Source organism: Saccopteryx leptura, chromosome 4 (genome assembly GCF_036850995.1).
Source record: "Saccopteryx leptura isolate mSacLep1 chromosome 4, mSacLep1_pri_phased_curated, whole genome shotgun sequence".
NCBI classification, from domain to species: domain Eukaryota; kingdom Metazoa; phylum Chordata; class Mammalia; order Chiroptera; family Emballonuridae; genus Saccopteryx; species Saccopteryx leptura.
Genome location: NC_089506.1, coordinates 168,821,569 through 168,845,553, shown reverse-complemented (window position 1 = coordinate 168,845,553; position 23,985 = coordinate 168,821,569). Strand labels below are relative to the sequence as shown.

General features: G+C 42.3%; 1 protein-coding gene across 1 annotated transcript in view; it reads right to left on the bottom strand.

Annotated features, from left to right (window-relative positions):
- Positions 1-23,985, bottom strand: part of CAMK4 (calcium/calmodulin dependent protein kinase IV) — a 263,343-nt gene that overhangs the window by 97,324 nt on the left and 142,034 nt on the right. Inside the window, exons 4-5 of the mRNA XM_066382004.1 lie at positions 22,752-22,814; positions 15,445-15,527 (exon numbers count right to left, since the gene is read on the bottom strand). Coding sequence (XP_066238101.1) covers positions 15,445-15,527; positions 22,752-22,814 — 146 coding nt within the window. The remainder of the gene's footprint in view (positions 1-15,444; positions 15,528-22,751; positions 22,815-23,985) is intronic.

The following is a 23,985-nucleotide window of genomic DNA, read 5'->3' as shown; positions in this document are numbered from 1 at the left end:
TTATAATTTTTTCAGCCCCATCTCCTCATTTATTTATTTATGTTTGTCTTGTGGTTGTCTCTAAAGTCCTAATTCATTTTTTTAGGGAGGTGATGGTACTATTATAAATAATATTAAGGTCCATATCACATTTTACTTTTCCTCTCCTAGACCACAAGCTCCTTGAGGGTGAAGTCAATGTACTCTGGTTAACATGGTGGTCAAGCTAAGTTTGTACAGTGAGGCCAGACTGTAGTTTTGTTCATCATGTTAAAAAGAACTGACTTGAACCAAAAGGAGTGAGTCACCTTCTGGGCTGAACTGATCAAACCTGTACTTTAAACTTGGATAGATGGAATCAAGAGAAACTAATGCCAGTTAGGAGTCTGCTGAAATGGGAAAGAGAATGTGAAAGTTCACAAGGGCAGATGCGACAGGAAAGGGGAGAGGAAGTGGACTTGAGCGTTGATCGGAGAAACAACGATGGCCGGGCACGGGGAGGAATGAGAGGAAGAGGGAGAAATCAATGCTGAGCTGGTAAATCAGTTTACAGGGGTAAACAGGGAAGATTGAGGGTTGAAAGGATCCTGAGTTCATCTGACAATATATTGATTCAGACATGCCTATGATACTTGGTGAAAATGTATAGCAGATTGTTGAAAATCCTATTTTCATCTCTGCTGAGACAGCAGTTACCAACGTGGTTTAAGTCACACAAGAGTGTCCCATTTACCTATGGGAATGCTTAAAATACTCTAGGGAAGGATGACATTTAAGAGATGGAAAGAGGAAGAGGAATTCAGGAAAGAGATCAAGGAGAAAACCAAAAAGTAAGATTCAAACCAAGGGGCAAAAGATGCTGTCAAAACTGCAGAGAAGGTATGAAGCAGTTTAGACAACAGAATAAAATATCACAGAACACTCTCTCCAAAACACATAGCCTCTGACCTCAACAACTCCTTAATGCTCTTCAAAAGACCTTATGCTTGCCCTTTTCTATTCTCACATTCTCACTTTCGAAACTCACTTCTTTCCTCAAATGCCCTATGCCTATTTCATTCTCTGCTAGCCATTGTTAGAAAATAAATTTCTCTTCCACAACAGTATTGGAAAAATAAGGGCTATCCAGTCTCAACTACTTAAACCTCTCACACTCTCCCTAACTCCACCACACTCTCATTTCCAGCTCTAGGTGACTACTGCTTTGCTTTCTGTCTCTATACATCTGCACCTACCAGAAATTCCATATGAATTGGGTCGTACAATATGTTGTTTTTCCTCTCTTTTTTTTTCACATAGCATACTGTTTTTGAGGTTCATCCATATTGTAGTGTATATCAAAGGAACTTCCTTTTCACTGGTGAATGATATTCCATTGTATATTGTGACTGTTCATTTGCCAGTTTATAGAAACATCAGTTACTTCCTCCCCTTGCTTGGAATGCACTCCACTCCGTGTGCAGGCTTCCTTCAGAGCCTACTGTGCTTCCCAGAGATTCTTGAAAGGCAAGAGGAAGTGACACAAATTTCCTGATGTTGACGATATGGTAAAAGCCTGGGTCTCTGACCCAGGAGTCTTACATATTATCCCAATATTCACAGAAGTACAATAAAATAACACATTAGTTTGTAAGCAAAGCAGAATTATATCCCAGCCCTGATAGTAAGTCCACTAACTTTGTTCTCCCCCCCCCCCAAAAAAAAAATTGTTGTGAGTACTCTAGGTCCTTTGATCCTTCAGCATCTTTATTCTTTTTGCTTCTGAGGAAGATAACAACTTTTTCTGTCATAAAAAAGTCCTTTTCTCTGACTGTAGGTCTTATTTCCTCCTTTTTTATTCTCTGGGATTTTGCTCTAAATATAAGTCCCTCTCACACAGATATTTTCTTCTTATCCATCTTGTGGGCTCCTTCCTGTCAGCAAATTCTGTGTTCCAGGTGTGTCAGCCCAAAATAATAAATAAGCTTCCATTCATCCTATGTTCCTATCTCCTACTGCAGCTTTATCTTTCTCTTTATAGCCATGCTTCCAGAAAAAGTAGACTATAAATCTAGTCCAAATCAAAGTATATGCTTTCTTCACATATAGCCAGATAAACTGCACAAGGAGATGTATTTAAACTAGTGGTGGGATTCAAATAATTTAACAACTACTTCTCTGCCCTAATGACCATTTTAACTATAAAAGAATGATATACCGAGGCCCTGGCCAGTTGGCTCAGTGGTAGAGCGTTGGCCTGGCATGCAGGAGTCCTGGGTTCGATTCCTGGCCAGGGCACACAGGAGAAAAGCCTAGCTGCTTCTCCACCCCTCACCCTCTCCTACCTCTCTGTCTCTCTCTTCCCCTCCCGCAGCCAAGGCTCCATTGGAGCAAAGATGTCCCGGGCACTGAGGATGGCTCTGTGGCCTCTGCCTCAGGCGCTAGAATGGCTCTGGTTGCAACAGAGCAACGCCCCAGATGAGCAGAGCATTGCCCCCTGGTGGGCATGCCGGGTGGATCCCAGTCGGTGCATGCGGGAGTCTGTCTGACTGACTCCCCGTTTCCAGCTTCGGAAAAATACAAAAAAAATAATAATAATAAAAAATAAAAAGAATGATATTCCGAAAGGTAGTTTATTATTTTATGCTTTTAATATTTAAATAAGAACAATAAAAGAGGTACACAAAACTAGATTTTTAAAACATTAATGAAAAATTTTAAATAATACCTGACAAAAACAATAAAACTGTTATTTAAGATATTTCCAGTGACAGCTTGTCACCCCCTCATTGTTTGGCACTTTCTATATTATATGTTTCCTTACTGAAGTCACAAACATGAGGTAACTAAAATGTATTATTTCATCAAAGGTATAATGAGTTTTATGAGATGAATAAATAAATTTTACAAGCATAGCTCTGTCAGGTTTTTTTCACCTATAGACAGAACAAATATAACTATGGGTGCTTAGAATACACTGTTGCACAGATGAATGTTAAAAAAGAGTAAGGAATATAAATTTGTGAGTTCCACATTGGGCAGCTGTCCAAGCACCCATTTTAGAACCCTGATTACAAGTGCCATTTTAAGAATTGGTTTGCCAAATTCAACAAAGAATTAGGTATCGGTTCTGCTGAACCAGTGCAAACTGGCTAAATCCCACCACTGATTTAAACTATCCACTTGAAAAACACCTCTATACATGTTACTGTTTAAATTAAGCAAACACTGCTTAAGTGGACAAATGCTACATTAACAGTATTGGCATTTGCTTACATAGCAGCATGAGAGGGTAGAAAAATCATATGCTTTGGAATCTCATATAATTATTTTTGTTGTTGTTGTTAGACACAGTATAAATTGAGTGACCTAATGGTAGTTACTGGACCTCTCTGATCTACAGTTATCTGGTCTATAAAATATATATGGTTCAAGGCCTACCTTGTATATGTGTTGTGAAGATTAAAATGAAACCATGTTTAGTAAAATGCCACGCCACTGTCAACACCCCAACAAGCATGTAAAAATGGCCCTCCTTCTAGTGACTAATTATCCTTTTTATTTTTTTTTTATTTTTTTATTTTTTTTATTTTTATTTTTTGTATTTTTCTGAAGCTGGAAACGGGGAGAGACAGACAGACTCCCGCATGCGCCCGACCCCCGACCGGGATCCACCCGGCACGCCCACCAGGGGCGACGCTCTGCCCACCAGGAGGCGATGCTCTGCCCCTCCGGGGCGTCGCTCTGCGGCAACCAGAGCCACTCTAGCGCCTGGGGCAGAGGCCAAGGAGCCATCCACAGCGCCCGGGCCATCTTTGCTCCAATGGAGCCTTGGCTGCGGGAGGGGAAGAGAGAAAAAGAGAGGAAGGAGGGGAGGGGGTGGAGAAGCAAATGGGCGCTTCTCCTATGTGCCCTGGCCGGGAATCGAACCCGGGTCCCCCGCACGCCAGGCCGACGCTCTACCGCTGAGCCAACCGGCCAGGGCCTAATTATCCTTTTTAGACAATTACATCAATGACTAATTTTGATACATAGTCTTCACAAATTCAGACGTGTTCTGTGTTTGGTTATCCATGGTATCAACCATGATATAACTCTATGGAGACAGGAGTCAGAAAACCCCTAAATTCTGTTTCTGAAATCTTTTTCTAAGGACAATGTCCTGAAAGTTTAATTTATTTCCACCAAGATTGAAAGACCCAGGAATGTTGAATTAGAGGTTACTATTAGAACTTTGTCAGCTAATTAACAGGTTAATTCAACTATCCTCAAACATAACCACTACTCTTCTTGCATATTGACAACTAATAGCTTTTTAAAAATATATTTTCAGTGTAGGGAAATGATAATAAATTTGTAGTCAGATAAACATGAGTTTCAAGCCTGACTTTATCAATTTCTTCAGTTTAAGCTCTTGAAAAAAATATGAGACTAACCTCAAAAAATGGAAGGGTGATTGTGTTAAATTCATATATAGTTTTGCATAGGACCAACTAACACATGACGAAGTCTCCATAAATAAAATAAACGATAGTTCACTTCTTAGAAATTATCTGAAAGGGACAAACTGAATTTAATAACAAGGATTGCGAAGCCATTTGAGGAGAAAGAGTTGGGTCAGAAGACAGTCTGGCTGACTAATTTGGGAAGATCATTGATCTTTTCTCATTCTCAGTTTCCATGTCTGTATAGAGGGGGTGTTAGTCAAATAAGTTTGTAAATATGATATATACGTTTGCTCGCTTATAGTTTGCATTGGGTGTGGGAGACAGGCTGTAAGCTGGCAAGATCTTTATCGCCTAAGGCTTAGTTTTAAGACTAAGCTTTTCCCACCCTTTTAATACTAAGATTTTTTTCAACACCCTTCTAATACTAAGATCTTCTCAAACCTAAGCTTTTCTCCATATCCTTGACTGTTGCATGATGTAGGGTGGTGCACTCTTATGAGGAATCCCATTTATGCCTCAGATAAGTGGCTTTGTATCAGAGACTTCCTTATTTGTATATTGGCTTAAAGCAATGGTTCTCAAACTTTTTGAAGTTGGGGTGCATTTAAAGTCCTACAAATAATTGTTGGTGCACTATATACAAATTTCTGAGAAATGTGTTATAATAATTAAGTCAAATATTAAAGAAAAATATATATAAAGTCCAAGTGTGCTTTCATGATAATTGAACGAAATACGACAAAATTAAATTTATTCTAACATTAAAAAGCATTTTTGTTATATTTTTTGAGTTATGCTTTTTAGAATTCATAGTTATGCTTTTTAGAATTCATAAAAAAGAGGGGTTAAAAAAAAAAAGTTATCTTTTTATATATATAGATACATTCTTAGTAAGATTTAGTAATCCGGCAGGTCCCAGCATGAATGTGTTAAGTTTTTTCATTCTTGTGTTTATGAGAAACATGAGCCTGATGTGTCCTATCAATTTCTTCAATGTTTGGGCATATATTTGAAAGGCAAACTCTAATTTCTTTGTCAATACATTGAAGAATTCCTCTCTTTTTACTCTTAATTGTGTTGAGTGCAGAAAACCCCCAACATACATATCATCTTAACTTTACAGCAAACAAAGGATAAAAGAAACTTGCCTCCAGTCTTTCCAGGGAACATTGGGGGGTAGTGTAAACAATCCAGCACCACAGCTTAACAGCCTTTTGCAACCTAATCAGGCAAGTGAGTTGGGGGTTGGGCAGACTGTCACCTTACAGCCAATTCCCCAGATCTCTGTCCCCCAAAAATCTAAACTCCAAAAACCGTGTTGGTTTTTTGGTCCCCAACATGTACATATTTCTCTGGAATACCATAGGGCGCACCTGGAAATCTTCTAGGGTGCACCAATGTGCCCTGGCACACTTTGAGAACCACTGCCTTAAAGGCTTTAATTTCTACACTATAAAATAAGGCAGACTGGGGGCTCTCTCTCACTTGGTTCCTGCCATGAGCATTGCAGAAGAGAGGCAGCCAAGATGGCAGAGTGCTGAAGGAGAAGCCAGTTTGTGCAGAGTTTGTGCAAAGAGAAGGAGATAGGGAACAAAGGTGAATAAGGCTGGTGAGATAGAAACCTTTCATTTTAGCAATACATCTAGGATAAGTCAATGGCTTTGGGAGTCCTGAATGGAAAGGAAAGAAGGAAAGTGTTTTCCCACTGTGTGTATTTTCTCGCCCGCCAGGTGGGAGCTAGGATTAAAGGTAATGGCCCACCAGTTCTTGGCTCCATTGTTTCATTACCGTCTGTCCAAATCTAATGTGAACCTGCACGGGCCAGGTGGCTGTGATGGTGGCCGCGGCTACTGGCTTTACAGGGGGCAATACTTTTCATCTCGCTTGCTCCAAAGGGTTGACTGAAAAGAGGAAAATCCACTACTGTGTGTAAAAGGACTTTTAAAACCACATGTATTTGTGGATGAATTAGGGGTTCTGTAATAAAACTTAATGAAAGCAACCTCATAGGGTGATCTGATCAGAATTTTCTAACTGGGCAGGTCATGGTTGGTAGTCACAACCCAGGCCTATAAAAGTTATCGGCTTCCATAGTATGGCCGGCGACATTAGCTAGCGCTCGCTCTGGTCTCTTTAACGGGGAAACAGCGGACTACAAGAGACAACTCTATATCTGCCTCTATTTCCAACAGACTCATGTTCAACTTTCACTCACAAAGCAGGGAAAATTTTATTAATCCTTTTTTTAAAAAAAGTTAATATAAAATTATAGCAAAAAAAAAAAAAGGAACCTGAACTTAGTAACAGCTGGAACAATCCGAAGCAGCGGCGGGAGAAGAGATTTAATTTAGTTGATTTTCTGTGGTTGTTGGTTGTTTGCTAGTCTCACGGTGATGGAAGCTGCACCTTTTCTCGAAGGGACGGAGAAGCTACTGGAGGTCTGGTTCTCCAGGCAGCAACCCGGCGCAAATCAAGGATCTGGGGATCTTCACACCATCCCGGGGCTCCTCCGCGCCGAGTGCAGTGATTGTGGTGGTGTGACGCTGGAACCCGCGTGGCCGCTTCATTGAGAGTGGACGACCAAAGAGCTCCTGGCCCCACCGAGAGCCTGGCCCCAGAGTGTGGGCCAGTGGGCGTTTCAGGAATGTTGGCTGTGCTCACCGCTGTCCCTGACAAAAAGCAACTTGAGGAGGAAATTCAGGAGGACATGTGCTGCTGGGACTTTAAGGCATTTTGTCTTGAAGGATTCTTTTCTTGTAGAAAAGCATCGTGATAGCTCAAGTCACAGGTCTCATTTTTCATGCTTTGTGTGACATTTAAAATGTTTACCAAGTGCCAGGCTCAGTTCTAAGCACTTTATCTGTATGTTACAGTGTAAGGCCAGTATGCACGGCCACCATCATAGCAGCCTGGCCCATGCAGGTTCCCCCTGAATTTGGACAGATGGTAATGAAACAACAGAGCCACGAACTAGTGGGCCATTATCTTAATCCTAGCTTGCACCCAGCGGGCAAGTAAAAACACACACTGGGCTCCAAAACCCACTCATTCAGTGCTCATAAGGCTACTGACTTATCCGAGTTTCCTAGAATCAAAGGTTTCTAACTCACTAGCTTCATCCTCCTTTGTTCCCCATCTCCTTCTCTCTGCACAAACTGGCTTCTCCTTCAACACTCCGCCATATTGGCTGCTTCTCCTGGCCTCCTCCACGTGGCCTTTCTCTGCTCTCTGCTCTCTAATGCTAATCTCAGGAACCAAAAGAGCAAGCTCCTGGTCTGCCCCCATTTTATAGTGTAGAAATCAAAACCTTTAATCCAAAATACAAATAAGGAAGTCTCTAATACAAAGTCACTTATCCGAGGCATAATGGGATTCCTCATGAGATTGCACCACCCTACACCAAAAAGGGTGGGAAAGGTTTAGTCCTAAAACCAAGCCTTAGGCTATAAGAATCTGCCTGCTTACAGCCTGTCCCCCTGTTGGGCAGATAAAATATATTATGCTCACTTTGTTAAAGATGGTGCTGCCCACATGGAAGCCTGTTGCCCAGGTGATATTACTGTGTGTTGGGGGTGGGCTGTGGGCAAGCAGGATCCTTGTAGCCTGGAGCTTGGTTTCAGGACTAAGCCTATCCCACCCTTTCTGATGTGGGGTGCTGCAATCCCATCATGCCTCAGATAAGTGACTTTGTATTAGAGACTTCCCTATTTTGTATATTGGATTAAAGGTTTGGATTTCTACACTATAAAATGGGGGCAGAATGGGAGCTTGCTCTTGGTTCCTGGGATTATTAGCATTAGAGGAGAGAGAGCAGAGAGAAGAGGAGAGAGAAGCCACGTGGAGGAGGCCAGGAGAAGCAGCCAAGATGGCGGAGTGTTGAGTGAGAAGCCAGTTAGTGCAGAGTTTGTGCAGGGAGAAGGAAGGAGATGGGGAACAGAGGTGAATAAGTCTGGTGAGCTAGAAACCTTTGATTCTAGGAAACTCGGATAAATCAGTAGCTTTGTGACCACTGAATGAGTGGGTTTTGGAGCCCAGTGCGTGTTTTTACTTGCCCGCCGGGTGCAAGCTAGGATAAAGATGATGGCCCACCAGTTCTTGGCTTCGTTGTTTCTTTACCAACTGTCCGAATCCAATGCAAACCTGCATGGGCCAGGCTGCTGTGATGGTGGCCGTGGCTGCTGGCTTTACACCCCCCCCCCACACCCAATACAAACTATAAGTGAGCAAACATATATATCATATTTAAAAACTTATTTGACCAACATACAAGAAGCAGTTACTTTTCTTACAAAAATGGGGAAGTTTAGTATTTCCTCCATTTCCCATCTATGATGATGATGATGGTGATATGCATTTGGTAAAATGATGGTGATCAGATTATCTAGAAAATCTTATAAAATAAAATGAATAACCTTGTTTTGCTCTGGTTCATTAAAAAGTTCTGAAAGTTAGCCTGACCAGGCAGTGGCGCAGTGGATAGAGTGGCGGACTAGGATAGCAAGGACCCAGGTTCGAGACCCCAAGGTTGCCAGCTTGAGCGTGAGCTCATCTGGTTTGAGCAAAGCTCACCAGCTTGGACCCAAGGTTGCTGGCTTGAGCAAGGGGTTACTCGGTCTGCTGAAGGCCTGCAGTCAAGGCACATATGAGGAAGCAATCAATGAACAACTAAAGTGCCACAATGAAAAACTGATGATTGATGCTTCTCATCTCTCTCCATTCTTGTTTGTCTGTCCATCCCTATCTATCCCTCTCTCTGACTTTCTCTGTCTCTATAAAAAATAAAAATTAAAAAAAATGTTCTGAAAGTTAAAAAAAAGCTTATCTTTGCCTCAAATAACCCCTGTCCATTGTCTTTTGTGCATCTAGGTTAACACACCTTTGAAATGCCTCTTTTTCAAACCCCTTAGAAGGGTCATTAGTCTCAGAAAAGCACATAATCTCGTTAACTATTTTGTAATCCTATCATAGAGATTTCCCTGCCTTGCTTTCTCCCATGTTCATGTAATCTCCCTCACTTTCCCTTCTTAATCCAACTGTGCTGCAAACTGTTATTCTGGGAAGCATTTTTTCTCAGTCTGTTGAGATCTTGCTTCCAGGTGGTCCTCTGTTTGCCTCAGATAAACTCTATTAGCTCTTATACAAGTTTTCTACAGGTTTGTAAGTTCTTTCATTGGCATATTAAATTTTTGCTCTCAGCAATGGTGGGGAAGACAACTTGCTTCCAGGAAGGAACAATAAGCACAAGCTAAATAAAATAATTTTTAAAAATATATTTGAAGGTGTCAGAGAGTTACCAAGGAAGTAAAGGCTTCAAGAGCGAAGATCTAGGAGAGAAGAAAAACTCAGCAAAGCAAATCTCACATGTGATACCCGTGCTTTCCCTTTAAGGCATTTGCTGAGTCTAAACCAGCAGCTGACAGGCTGACCCCGAGCAAGCTTCTCGCCACCCCACAGGGTGGAGGGAACAGAAGTTGGCATTTAGGGTCTGACAAGAAAGAGAGGCCCTGGTAAAATCCCCAGGTTTAAATTGGGACCCTTAAAGAGCAAAACCCTCTGAATAAAATTGACAAGAAATAGATCAGCCTTCTGTAAACCTAGGGTTGAACCAGACCAGTACATGATTGGATTAAAGTGATCTGTTCCTTGCGATTACTGCCTGCCAGAACAACAAAAACATTCTGCTCTTTTGGAAGGTAACAAATTTAAAGCCACAGATTCTAAGACCTTTTAAACATAGTGTTTGGCATTTGAACACAGGCAAGCAAAACATAAGAAGAAAACAGAAAACAAAAAAACAAAGGTGTAAAGCCAGAAGCCACGGCCAGGGCCACCATCAGAGCAGCCCAGCCCATGCAGGTTTGCATTGGATTCGGACAGTCAGTAAAGAAACAGAGGAGCCAAAAACTGGTAGGCCATAGTCTTTAATTCTAGCTTGCACCCGGCGGGCAAGTAAAAACACACACTGGGCTCCAGAACCCACTCACATTCAGTGCTCACAAAGCCACTGACTTATCCGAGTTTCCTAGAATCAAAGGTTTCTAGCTCACCAGCCTTATTCTCCTCAGTTCCCCATCTCCTTCCTTATCCCAGATACAAACTCTACACAAACTGGCATCTCACTCAGTACTCCGCCATCTTGGCTGCTTCTCCTGGCCTACTCCACATGGCTTCCTTCTGCTCTCTGCTCTGTTCTCTCCTCTAATGATAATCTCAGGAACCAAGAGTGCAAGCTCCCACTCCATCCCCATTTTATAGTGTAGAAATCCAAACTCTTAATCCAATATACAAAATAGGGAAGTCTCTAATACAAAGTCACTTCTCTGAGGCATGATTGGATTGTACCACCCCACATCAAAAAGGGTGGGAAAGGCTTAATCCCAAAACCAAGCCTCAGGCTACAAGGATTCTCAACACACATTAATATCACCCGGGCAAAGGCCTCACGTGGGCAGTGCCACTCTAACAAAGTGAGCATATACATTTTATCTGCCCAACAAAAGGCAATTTAAATATCCACAAGATAGTATGATACTGAAGTTAGACAAAAATTAAGAACAAAGTATCTGTTTGAAACAGTTAACTAGAAGGCCAGGACCAGGTAGCTCAGTTGTTTAGAAACTTCATCCCAATGCACCAAGGTTGTGGGTTCGATCCCCAGTCAGGGCACATACAAGAATCAATCAATGAATGCATATATAAGTGGAATAAATCAATGTTTCTTTCTCTCTCCATTCCTCTCTCTCTAAAATCAATCAATAAAAAAAAATTTAAGTAGATCATAATAATACTACTACATTAGTTATTTTAAAATACCATCATTTTCCAAAACAAAACTCAAAATTTACTCTTAAAGCAAACAACATCACACCTTGTACACTTTAAAAGTTCAATAAATTTCTAAAAATTATTGAGCAGGATGGAAGAGAAAAACCTCTGGAGCTATCTTTTTCACATTATATCATTATTTTGTAGAGGGTTCTGGGGGGATATTCTCTTGAACATGAAAAAAATGACTAATTTTATTCAATTTTTATTCAATTTTATTCAAATTTTAATCACTCACCCTATGCAATTTACTATTTACATTCTACATGCAATGGCGGATTCCACTTGGCCTTTTACTACATTTAGCTTTTAGAAACACCACGGAATAGGCCTGACCTGTGGTGGCGCAGTGGATAAAGTGTTGATCTGGAAATACTGAGGTCACTGGTTCGAAACCCTGGGCTTTCCTGGTCAAGGTACATATGGGAGTTGATGCTTTCAGCTCCTCCCCCCTTCTCTCTCTCTCTCTCTCTCTCCTCTCTCTCTCTCTCTCCCTCTCTGTGTCTCTCCCTCTCCTCTCTAAAATGAATAAATTAAAAAAAAAACAAAAAACTAAGCTTAAAAAAAAAAACACCACAGAATAAATCTTCCAGTGCTAATAGAATATAGCCATTTTGAATATAATATACCAAAATATAATAATTATCTTTTTATCAATTGCCCCATTAGCTCATTCATTAGATATTATTAAGGCCATCATTAGACAAGGAATGAATTTTTATCATCATAATTAAATGAATTTGATTTTTGATCTAAGTACAGGGAAAAGGAAGTACAATATATTATGATTTTTAACTCTCAAGAAAGAAAGCAATACATGGATAATAATGCAGCATACATTTTCAGCCTCATACAATGTTAAAGATAACTGTAGCATTAATTTAATGGAAAAGCCAAGTTCATCTCAGATATGGCAACAGATATGTGGATAACAACATTCACAGGGAAAAACAGTCTACTGTCTAAGAGCTCTAAGAGTTAATAGAGCGGTTGAGTGCTTTGCTGGCTAGCTGCCACTCTTTAGATGCATTCTGTTAATTCTGAATATTTCATCCATTTTCTCTGTAAATTAAATTTATCAATAGCATTTAGTTTTCATTTTTGTCTAAATTGAATTAACTCTATCCTATCCAAATCACCTAGACTATAAGACCAGAGAACCAGAATTCTTTCATGAATAAAAGGTTGGGGGAAAGGGAAGAAAAGAGGCTCTTGATTTCAAAATAATTTGAACAAATAGAGATAGGTAGGTAAATAGTAAGTGCTCTTGGTAGATAAAAGCTTCACTGTGACATCCCTGTCCTACAATTATTTACAATTAAATAACATGAGATTTCTCTATGATAGACCGTAATGAGCAGAGAAATGTACTTAAGTTCTCCTTTCAGAGACCTCAGGGCTACAAAGCCAGCAGGAACTAACTATAAACTGACTTTAAATGTACGTAAAAAAGGAATATGTTCATGACAGTCAGCTAAAGAGCTGCTGAAAAAAGAGCCATAATTGCCAAATTCTGGCACCATTCAAATAAGCTAGTCCAGAAGAATCTTGACTAAGCATGGGAACAGGATGGTTTTAGAACAGGAGTCGGGAACCTATGGCTCGCAAGCCAGATGTGGCTCTTTTGATGGCTGCATCTGGCTCACAGACAAATCTTTAATAAAAAAATAATAACGTAAGCCTGACCAGGCGGTGGCGCAGTGGATGGAGCATTGGACTGGGATGCTGAGGACCTAGGTTCGAGACCCCGAGGTCGCCAGCTTGAGCGTGGGCTCATCTGGTTTGAGCAAAAGGTCACCAGCTCGGACCCAAGGTCGCTGGCTCGAGCAAGGGGTTACTTGGTCTGCTGAAGGCCTGCAGTCAAGGCACATATGAGAAAGCAATCAATGAATGACTAAGGTGTCACAATGCACAACCAAAAACTAATGGATTGATGCTTCTCATCTCTCCGTTCCTGTCTAACTGTCCCTATCTATCCCTATCTCTAACTCTCTCTCTGTCTCTGTAAAATAATAATAATAATAATAAAATAATAATAATAATATTAAAAATATAAAACATTCGTATTACAATCCATTCATTTCCTACTGCTCATGTTCATGATTGCGGGTGGCTGGAGCCAATCACAGCTGTCCTCTGGGACAACACCAAATTTTTACTGGATAATGCATAATGTACATGAGTCATTGTATGGCTCTCATGAAATTACATTTTAAAATATGTGGCGTTCATGGCTCTCTCAGCCAAAACGGTTCCCGACCCCTGTTTTAGGACATGACTATCCTTATATAATCAGAATGATCAGGCTGCCACAGATCAGAGACAGATTAGATCAGAGTGACTCAGCTTCCTTAGCATCATAGAACTGCTAAAAATTTGTTCAGAGAAGTTAATCAAATCACTTTCAGTTAGTAATTTTGTCCCTTAAATCAGCATTTGGAACCTCGAGTATAACTGACTACCAGCCAACTGCCATAAGAAGTATATGTTTAAAAGCTGATGCCCACTTCCCTCAATTTATTCATTTATTTGCAATGAATGAATATAGTTAAAATGTTACAAATTTTAAACTCTGTTATTTATATAACTTATTCTTAGGAAACTTCAACCTATGTCTAAACAAATTATATATGTGTTAAAGATACATATGTAGCTTCAATCAAGCTGGGCCATTTTGCTCTTTCTTACCTGAGGATTCAAAGTTACACTGGGTAACATTAAAAACAGAACCTTTGAAAACCAATATAAATACTTTTGGAAGCTCACTTAATGGGGTGCAGTTGGGGTGGAAATGAAGGGAGAGGTGCTCCTCTCCCAAAACATTCTAAATTTATCCCTTCTAGATATCTTCCTTGTTAGAGCCCACTCATCTTAGTGGTTGCTCATTCATCCATTTACTCACTCATTCAATAAATATTTATTGAGAATTTACTGTGCTCCAGATACTTAGGGTATGCCAGCAATTCCTTTAGTCTCTCTTGGGTCTTCTGTCTGCAGCCCACACCTTTCTTAACCCAATTTTTTAACCAACAAGACCTTTACATCTGTGCATAGCTTCTTACCATTTCTAATATGTTCCACCTTAGTCCTTTGACTTATTCCAATTTTTTTTTATTACCCCAACGAGCACATCAAAGGAGCCCAAGAGAACATCAGAGTAAACAGAATGATCTTGAGAAGACAAGGAAAGTGGGAAAACTATGGAGACTTAAATCTTGTGTCTTTTTTACAAGTGGTTTGCCTATATTATACTCTACCAGTTTTCCAGGCCCACTTCCTGACATCCCCAAACCTCCGCCGTGAATAATGAATATATAAAAAGACTACTAAAGCCTGACCAGGCGGTGGCGCAGTGGATAGAGCGTCGGACTGGGATGCAGGGGACCCAGGTTCGAGACCCCTAGGTCGCCAACTTGAGCGCGGGCTCATCTGGTTTGAGCAAAAGCCCACCAGCTTGAACCCAAGGTCTCTGGCTCCAGCAAGGGACTACTTGGTCTGCTGAAGGCCCACGGTCAAGGCACATATGAGAAAGCAATCAATGAACAACTAAGGTGTTGCAACACGCAATGAAAAAAAAAAAACTAATGATTGATGCTTCTCATCTCTCTTCGTCCCGGTCTATCCCTCTCTCTGACTCACTCTCTGTCTCTGTAATAAATAAATAAATTAAAAAAAAAAAAAAAGACTACTAAATTGGTTATTACTGAATATAACAGAACATTTTTACTCTGCAACTTCGAACTCTTTACATAGCCTAAGAGAAAACACAGACCTCAAAATAATCTTTCAAAGAGTATTGATTTTCAAGAGCTTTTGGATCACAATAGAGAGTACTATTAAAACACATTTAACTTCTTATAATTTTTATCAAATGTTCTCTCACAAAATATTCTCATAAATCTTATTGTTTAGTTTAGATTTAGTATGACTTTAGAAATTCTGTTTTTTATTTGGGAAGTAAATGTTTGAAAAAATAAATAGATACATTACCCTTTTACTCATTAAGCATCCAACTTTTCATCCATTCACATCTTTACCAGATATCACTCCCCTTCCTTACTACATGCTCCTTAAGATTTATTTTAGTAGAATTTATTAATTGGTATAATGTGTCATTATAAAAAATTTCAGGAGAAATTTCCCTTGGATTTTTTGTTGTTGTTGTTGACTGGAAGCAAAAATATCTGCGGTTGGATTTCTAGGGCCAACTCACCTGTCAAACAGCTCTCCTCCTGTGACGAGTTCTAGGACCAGACTGATTTCTGTAGGGGTTTCAAATATCTCTTTAAGTTTTATCTGGAGAAAGATATAAAAAAAAATCACAAATTCCTTATTTTCACCCTTCTAAGAAATGGCTGATGCTTTGGCTAAAACGAAACTCTGTAATAGTAATATATAAATATAATATATTGAATCATTGTTAAGAAAGGGTCCTTGTGCTAGTATCAAGCAGCCATTTGTCACTCTCCGGTTGTTTTTTATCAGTATGTCATTTCTTCAAAGGTCCTTTTGAGTTTTTATATTTTTCCTTTTTTTTTTTTTTTTTGTGTGTGTGTGTGTGTGTGTGTATTTTTCTGAAGCTGGAAACAGGGAGGCAGTCAGACAGACTCCTGCATGCACCCGACCGGGATCCACCTGGCATGCCCACCAGGGGGCGATGCTCTGCCCCTCTGGGGCGTTGCTCTGTTGCATCCAGAGCCAGTCCAGCGCCTGAGGCAGAGGCCACAGAGCCATCCCCAGCGCCCAGGCCTTCTTTGCTCCAATGGAGCCTTGGCTGCAGGAGGGGAAGAGAGAGACAGAGAGGAAGGAGAAGGGGAGGGGTGGAGAAGCAAATGGGCGCTTCTCCTGTGTGCCCTGGCCGGGAATCGAACCCGGGACTCTTGCACACCAGGCCAACACTCTACTACTGAGCCAACTGGCCAGGGCCTATATTTTTCCTTTTGACAGTTGAAAGATACCTGCTTTAGAAACACTTTCTAATTTTTATCAAAATTTGCAAATTTCTGAATTGCTGTAGAACTTAAAAACAAAAGCAAACAAACAAAAATTCCTAAACTATTTGAAAGCATCATGGTTGCTGGAAATGCAAATGCCTCTTTCTGCTGGGAAGGAACTTAGAATCAGGAGTTTGAGGCAGAACAGGATCAGTTAAAGTATGTCTTTTTGGAAAGGAAATCCTATAACGGCTGAAAAGTTGCTGGTAGATGAAGGGTCCTCAGAAAAGTAGTAGTGGCAATGAATTGACTGACCTTAAAGGATTTTCATCACATTCAGACAGTTTATCTAATTTTCCTTAATACATCTGAGAATCTAGTGACAGAACGGAGCTACATTTGAGAAAAATTCTACATCGACTTTTCTTTGAAAGGAAAAAGATGGACAATCTAAAGGTGGTGATATTGTGTGGAAAAATTTATTAATTGCTTACCCAAAGTCCTTCTCCCACTACTTTATTACAAAGAGCACTCTGAATTTGTTTAGGGCAGTGGAGGGCCGATGGCCATTGCCGTGGCCATTCAGGTTCACATTGGATTCAGGCAGATGGTAACGGAAAAGTGGAGCCAGAAAATGGTGGGACATTGCATTTATTTGTTGGGCAGATAAAATATATTATGCTCACTTTGTTAAAGATGGCACTGCCCACACAGAAGCCGTCGCCCAGGTGATATTAATGTGTGTTGGGGGCAGGCGATGGGCAAGGAGAATCCTTGTAGCCTGGGGCTTGGTTTTGGGATTAAGCCTTTCCCACCCTTTTTGATATGGGGTGGTACAATCTCATCATGTCTCTGATAAGTGACTTTGTATTAGAGGCTTCCCTATTTTGTATATTGGATTAAAGATTTTGATTTCTACACTATAAAATGGGGGCAGAATGGGAGCTTGCTCTCTTGGTTCCTGAGATTAGCATTAGAGAGCAGAGAGCAGAAAAAGGCCACGTGGAGGAGGCCAGGAGAAGCAGCCAAGATGGCAGAGTGTTGAGTGAGAAGCCAGTTTGTGCAGAGAGAAGGAAGGAGATGGGGAACAGAGGTGAATAAGTCTGGTGAGCTAGAAACCTTTGATTATAGGAAACTCGGATAAGTCAGTAGCTTTGTGAGCACTGAATGTGAGTGGGTTTTGGAGCTCAGTGTGTGTTTTTACTTGGCCACCAGTTGCAAGCTAGAATTAAATATGATGGCTCATCAGTTTTTGGCTCCGTTGTTTCTTTACCGACTGTCCGAATCCAATGCGAACCTGCATGGGCCAGGCGGCTGTGATGCTGGCCGTGGCCACTGGCTTTACATTATTAAAGTCTCCTAATGGCAGATGAGCAAACAGGCAAGGAAGACTGCTTCCCTTTCTCACTCAGGACTCACAGACCCCTACAAGCAAAACAGCAATTTCCAGCCAAACAAGCCAGGCAGAAATCAGGGCTCCCAAGCCTCTCAGTACTCCCCCCTACACATCTCTCTCTCTCTCTCTCTCTCTCTCTCTCTCTCTCTCTGCACTAACAAAACAGGCTGGGGGCAAACAAACAAACAAACAAAAAAAAACCTCCTTCAGCAAACAATAGCAAACAATGGCCCCTCCCAAGCAAGAAGGCAGTCCACAATTTGTGATCTGCCACCCTGGGGGCAAGCACCTGCAGCCTTCCATAGACTATACCAGGGGTTGGGAAACTTTTTGGCTGAGAGAGCCATAAACATCAATTACATATTTTAAATGTAATTCCGTGAGAGCCATACAACTACCCGTGTACGTTAGGCATTATCCAATAAAAATTTGGTGTTGTCCCGGAGGACAGCTGATTGGCTCCAGCCACCTGTAACCATGAACATGAGCAGTAGGAAATGAATGGATTGTAATACATGAGAATGCTTTATATTTTTAATGTTATTATTTTTTTTTATTAAAGATTTGTCTGCGAGCCAGATGCAGCCATCAAAAGAGCCACATCTGGGTCTCGTGAGCCATAGGTTCCCGACCCCTGGACTATACACACATGGCACTGTCCCAAGCTGCAAACTTAAAAAAACATTTGTTTACCCAACATTCCACCCCTTCTTCTCACTTCACAATCTATACCACAGGTTTCCCTGTGCAAGGAATGAAGTACAAACAAACTATAGCAACAGCACAAATTACATAATTGCAACAATTACAAAGGTGCCTTTCACAATGTCTCCCTGAACACTCTGCCCAAGGTGCAAACTGGAGGCCCAGCTCTAGCCCCTACTCCAGGGTAGGTGAGAGGGCCTCAGAGCTGTGCCCATGGCAACCTTAAAGTGTCCCTGGTGTGTATATGCAACTGAATGGGACCTGCTTGATGGAGGGCCTCCACTGGAGCTGCCCCCGCCCCATCAGGGTCTCTCATACTGTCCAAAGGCTGCATGTCCATTCAACAAGGGAGCCGGTACCCCCCTCTGGTTGCAGTCCAAGAGTCAGTCCACAATATACAGCCCAGCTGGCTGTGAGATATCACCAAGGTAAAGGTCCATTACAGGCAACCAGGTTCACATGGGGCCTCAGGCCTCCCCGCTCATCCCGGCCATCATGGCAGCTCTGAAGATACTGCCCCAAGGAGGAGCTCATGGCAACGGTGGCCAACCTCTCCACCTCTGCTCCAGAGAGTATGATGCCATCCACCTCTATGTTCCACAATTGCAGCAAGTCTATGATGGGCTCAGTAGTACTCTTTGCTGCTAGGTTTTTACTTTCTGGACGACTGCTGGCCAAGCTCTGAGTGTGTGAATGGCAGTTTCAGCCCCAGCCTCCTCGTCCTCAGAAGAGGAGCTGGAAACGCCTGCTCCCACTGACTCTGAGCCACTCTGCTGGCACGGCTCCATCTTCGGCTCCTGTGGCTGCCGGCTCTCGGCCTGAAGCTGAATCCACAGTTGTTCCTCTAACAGCTGCCACTGCCAACGTTCAACTTCCAGGGAAAACTGCAACTCGGAATCTGTTCTGCCTCCTTTTCCAGCACTCGTTCCAGTTCCAGGTGCCGTCGGTGCTCAGCCTGCATCCGCAGCTCTCGAACCTGGTCAGCCTCCTTCTCCAGTTCAAGCTGTTGCTGCCACTCATTTTGCAGCTCATTCTGGAGCTCCTGACCTCGGGCGGCCTCTTGCAGGGCTGTAAAAAAACAGCCAGCCCATGGACCCCAAAAGGACAGCTATGGGGAACCAAAACCATGACCAGTCCACCCGTCAAGGGTGGCTGTGGCTTCATACCAATCTGATCTGAATCCTGCTGACTCTGCTAGATTTAAGGCCAGGGGTCCCTGCTGTTGTCATTGTGCAGGTTCCCTTTGGATTTGGGCAGATGGTAAAGGAACAGTGGAGCCAGAAAATGGTGAGCCATTCAGTTTATTAAGGTCATGTAACGGCAGACAAACAAACAGGCAAGGAAGACCACTTCTTTTTCTCACTCCGGACTTTCCCAGACTCCCAGACCCCCCCACCAAGCAAAATGGCACTCCCCTGCCAAACAGGCTGGGCAGAAATCAGGACTCCCAAGCCCCCCTCTCTCTGCACTCTAACAAAACAGGCTGGGGGGGGGGGGGGGACCCTTCTCCAGAAAACAATAGCAAACAATGGCCTCTGCCAAGCAGAAAGGCAATCCTCAATTTGCAATCTGCCTCCCTGAGGGCAAGCACCAGCAGCATTCCATAGACTATACACCCATAGCACTGCCCCAATACAAGTGAGCTGTAAAGCCAGGAGGCACGGCCAGGGCCACTATCACAGCAGCCTTCTGGCCTATGCAGGTTCGCATTGGATTCAGACAGTCGGTAAAGAAACAACGGAGCCACAAACTGGTGGGCCATAGTCTTTAATCCTAGCTTGCACCCGGCGGGCAAGTAAAACACACACTGGGCTCCAAAACCCAATCACATTCAGTGCTCACAAAGCCACTGACTTATCCGAGTTTCCTAAAATCAAAGGTTTCTAGCTCACCAGCCTTATTCACCTCTATTCCCCATCTCCTTCCTTCTCCAGCGTCAAACTGCACAAACTGGCATCTGACTCAGCACTCCGCCATCTTGGCTGCTTTTCCTGGTCTCGTCCACGTGGCCTCCTTCCGCTGCTGGCTCTACTCTCTCTGCTCTCTCAAGCTAACCTCAGGAACCAAGAGCGCAAGCTCCCGCTCTGTCCCCATTTTATAGTGTAGCTTCACAACCTCTAATCCAATATACAAAATAGGGAAGTCTCTAATACAAAGTCACTTCTCTGAGGCATGATTGGATTGTACCACCACACATCAAAAAGGGTGGGAAAGGCTTAATCCCAAAACCAAGCCCCAGGCTACAAGGATTCTGCCTGCCTTTAGCCCAACACACATTAATATCACCTGGGCGACGGCCTCACGTGTTATCTTTAACAAAGTGAGCATAATACATTTTATCTGCCCAACATGAGCAAACTTAAAAACATTTGTTTACCCAATAGGTAGAAAGGTATCTGTTGGTCAAATAAGTTTGTAAATATGATATATATGTTTGCTCGCTTGTGGCTTATATTGGGTGTGGGGGACAGGCTATAAGCAGGCCAGGTCGTTGTAGCCTAATGTTTGGTTTTAGGACTAAGCTTTTCCCCACAACCTTGACTGATTGTATGATCTGGGTGGTGCACTCTCATGAGGAATCCAATTATGCCTTGGATAAGTGACTTTGTATCAGAGACTTCCTTGTTTGTATATTGGATTAAGGGATTTTGGTTTTCTACACTATAAAGTGGGACAGACCAGGAGCTGGCTCACTCAGTTCCTGCCATCACGATTGCAGGGGCTTCCCTGATCCCTTGCCCTTCATGGGAAAAGCTGGTTTTCTGCTTTTCCCTTGTCTTCTTTTGTGGTTTGCCTGTCTTGGTGAGACACCAATAAATAGGATGGCCCACCATCCTCCAACTCTGCCGTTTCTTTACCATCTGCCCGAATCCAATGGGAACCTGCATGGGCCAGGCGGCTGCTTTGATAGTGACAGCCATGGCTCCTGGCCTTACAGTACCTAACCTCAAGTTATGGGTCATAATTGGTCTGGGCCACTTATGATAATCCTGTTCCCCATTTTACCGTTCTTTGTGAAGTTAAGGTTGCTCTGTGCCCAGTTCTGACAAATAAAAGCTGGAGAGAATTCTGCTGCAGCTGGAAATTCTATAAAACCTTTGACTCTTCTCATGAGACTCTGCTTATGGCGCCTTTCCACATCTTTCTGTCCTCAATACAGACCTGGCTTGTGGAGGGTGTGGAGCAGCCATCTTAGCAACACGAGGGAAACACATGAGGGTGACAGCGAATGCCCTGATGAGACGGTAGAACCAATGATGGCATGTGTCTGGCTTCTGGGTGATATCACCAGGGAGCGGAACCAGTGCTACTAACTCCCTGCCTTCCAATTTCTTATAACCTAAGGAAAATATTTCTCTAGACCACTATATTCAAGTTTTCTGTTACATATAGCTGACTACATGGCTATCTCATATACGTGTATTAAGTTTTCAATACTGTGTCTTGAGCCTAAACATTGCAGGTCACCCTCCTGGACACAGCTATTTCAGGGAAGCAAATACAATATTTTCTCTAAGGAGTTGACACAGTTCGTAAAAACAAGTGATGATCCGGAAACTGACTTTGTTCTTTTCACTTCACTGGCTCAAGAAAGCTTTTTGTGGGACCTTCCCATCAGCGCCTTTGTCCGGATGCAGCCTAGAGTAGGGCTGCTGAAGACATTTCATTTTCCCCGTTCGAGCACATCATTTACTGGAATCTTCGCATTGTTTCTGAAGCAGACACTTTCTCAGAGGAGCCTGAAATGACTTTAGAAAGCAATGCGTTTTCTCCACAAGGTTTTTCAATGGCATATCAGTAGGATAGACACATAGAAGAAAAAAGTTACTGTTTTATTAGAGTGAAACAAAGCTATCCAAATCTCAGCTACCTTTTTACGCATAAAAATAAAGGTATATATTGCCGATCTGCCCATTTTTAAACTCTATTGGCCCTGGCCAGTTGGCTCAGTGGTAGAGCGTTGACCTGGCGTGCAGGAGTCCCAGTTTTGATTCCCGGCCAGGGCACACAGGAGAAACACCCATCTGCTTCTCCACCCCTCCCCCTCTCCTTCCTCTCTGTCTCTCTCTTCCCCTCCCGCAGCCAAGGCTCCATTGGAGCAAAGTTAGCCCGGGCGCTGAGGATGGCTCCATGGCCTCTGCCTCAGGCGCTAGAATGGCCCTGGTTGCAACAGAGCAACACCCCAGATGGGCAGAGCATCGCCCCCTGGTGGGCATGCCGGGTGGATCCTGGTCGGGCGCATGTGGGAGTCTGCCTCCCAGTTTCCAACTTCAGAAAAATACAGAAAAAAAAATACTATATTTAAGATTTATTCAGCTAAAGAATTGACAAGTGTGATCAGATGAGGACAAGGACCTGGTGACTGTGGCTGCTTAATGATGGTGAGAGAATCCCTTCTCAATATGAGCCTGGATAGTAAAAAACAAAAATCCCATTTTATAGCTTCAGATATTATTTGAAATAGTAGTGAAAAAAACCACTTACAATGTTTGGATGTGAGAGGCGAAGAAGGACTCCTATCTCAGTTCTTACGATCTTTTTGTCCACCTAAAAGGCAAAATGAAAGAGAAAAGCTGAAAGTAATTCCCAACTTAGAAATGCCTTAATTATAGCAGAGAATCAGAAACAGCAGTGACCATCTGGATGAATCAGGTACCGGCAGAGGCTTATGCCTAAGCTTTTTTCTGTGTCTCCTTCACTCCCCTCCCCCTTTGTCTTTCCTCCTTACTTCATACACAAAGTAGAACTCGTTACAAATGCGACTCACAACTTCTCTGACCCCTGGCATGGCCCTTTCCCTATCACTACAAGTTCATCTCAATCGATTCCTCCTTTTCTTCCTTTCATTTATGAATCCTAGTCTCAAACCCATGGGAGCTGCCCATCACTTTACCTGTCTATCTCACACAGCAGTGGGCACGTAACCCAGCCTAACTGTCGTAGTAAAATAAGGTTACAGTAATTAAATATATAGAAATATAAAAATATGGAAGATATATAAAAGTAATTAAACGGATATTTAAAATAATTATTAAAATTAAATAAATTTATGCCATTTGGATAGGAATTAATATAGTGGCTTAGTGCTATAACTCTGTAATGTGATAAACAGACTCTGACTTTCAAGCAGAGCCCAGTTAGTATGTGTGTGAAGTTATACATAGATAAGAAGTAACTTGGTGCCATAACTCTGTAATGTGATAAACAGACTCTGACTTACAAGCAGAGCCTAGTTAGTATGTGTGTGAAGTTATACATAGATAAGAAGTAACTTGGTGCCATAACTCTGTAATGTGATAAACAGACTCTGACTTACAAGCAGAGCCTAGTTAGTATGTGTGTGAAGTTATACATAGATAAGAAGTAACTTGGTGTTATTTACATTAACTTTGTAAATTAATGAAAATAAGAACATCTTTAAAAGTGGTTTAATGTAAACATTGATTGACATAAAGGGGATTCCCTACAAGGAACTCCCAAAAAGGTGGTTTGAGGTGATAATCCTGTAGATTGACACCTGTTAGAAGGCGTTGGCCAGAAAAGGTACTAAAGCTGAGGGCCCCCTGCTGCAGTAGTCGCTCAGACTCCAACGTTGATGTGGACTGTCTCCACGCCACTCTGAGCTCTGACCAAAGCCAGCCGAGAGGAGCACGCCGACGGGGCCCCCTTAGGCTGAATCCAGGCACGCCCAAAGGATTTGTGAGTAATAAATTCCCTG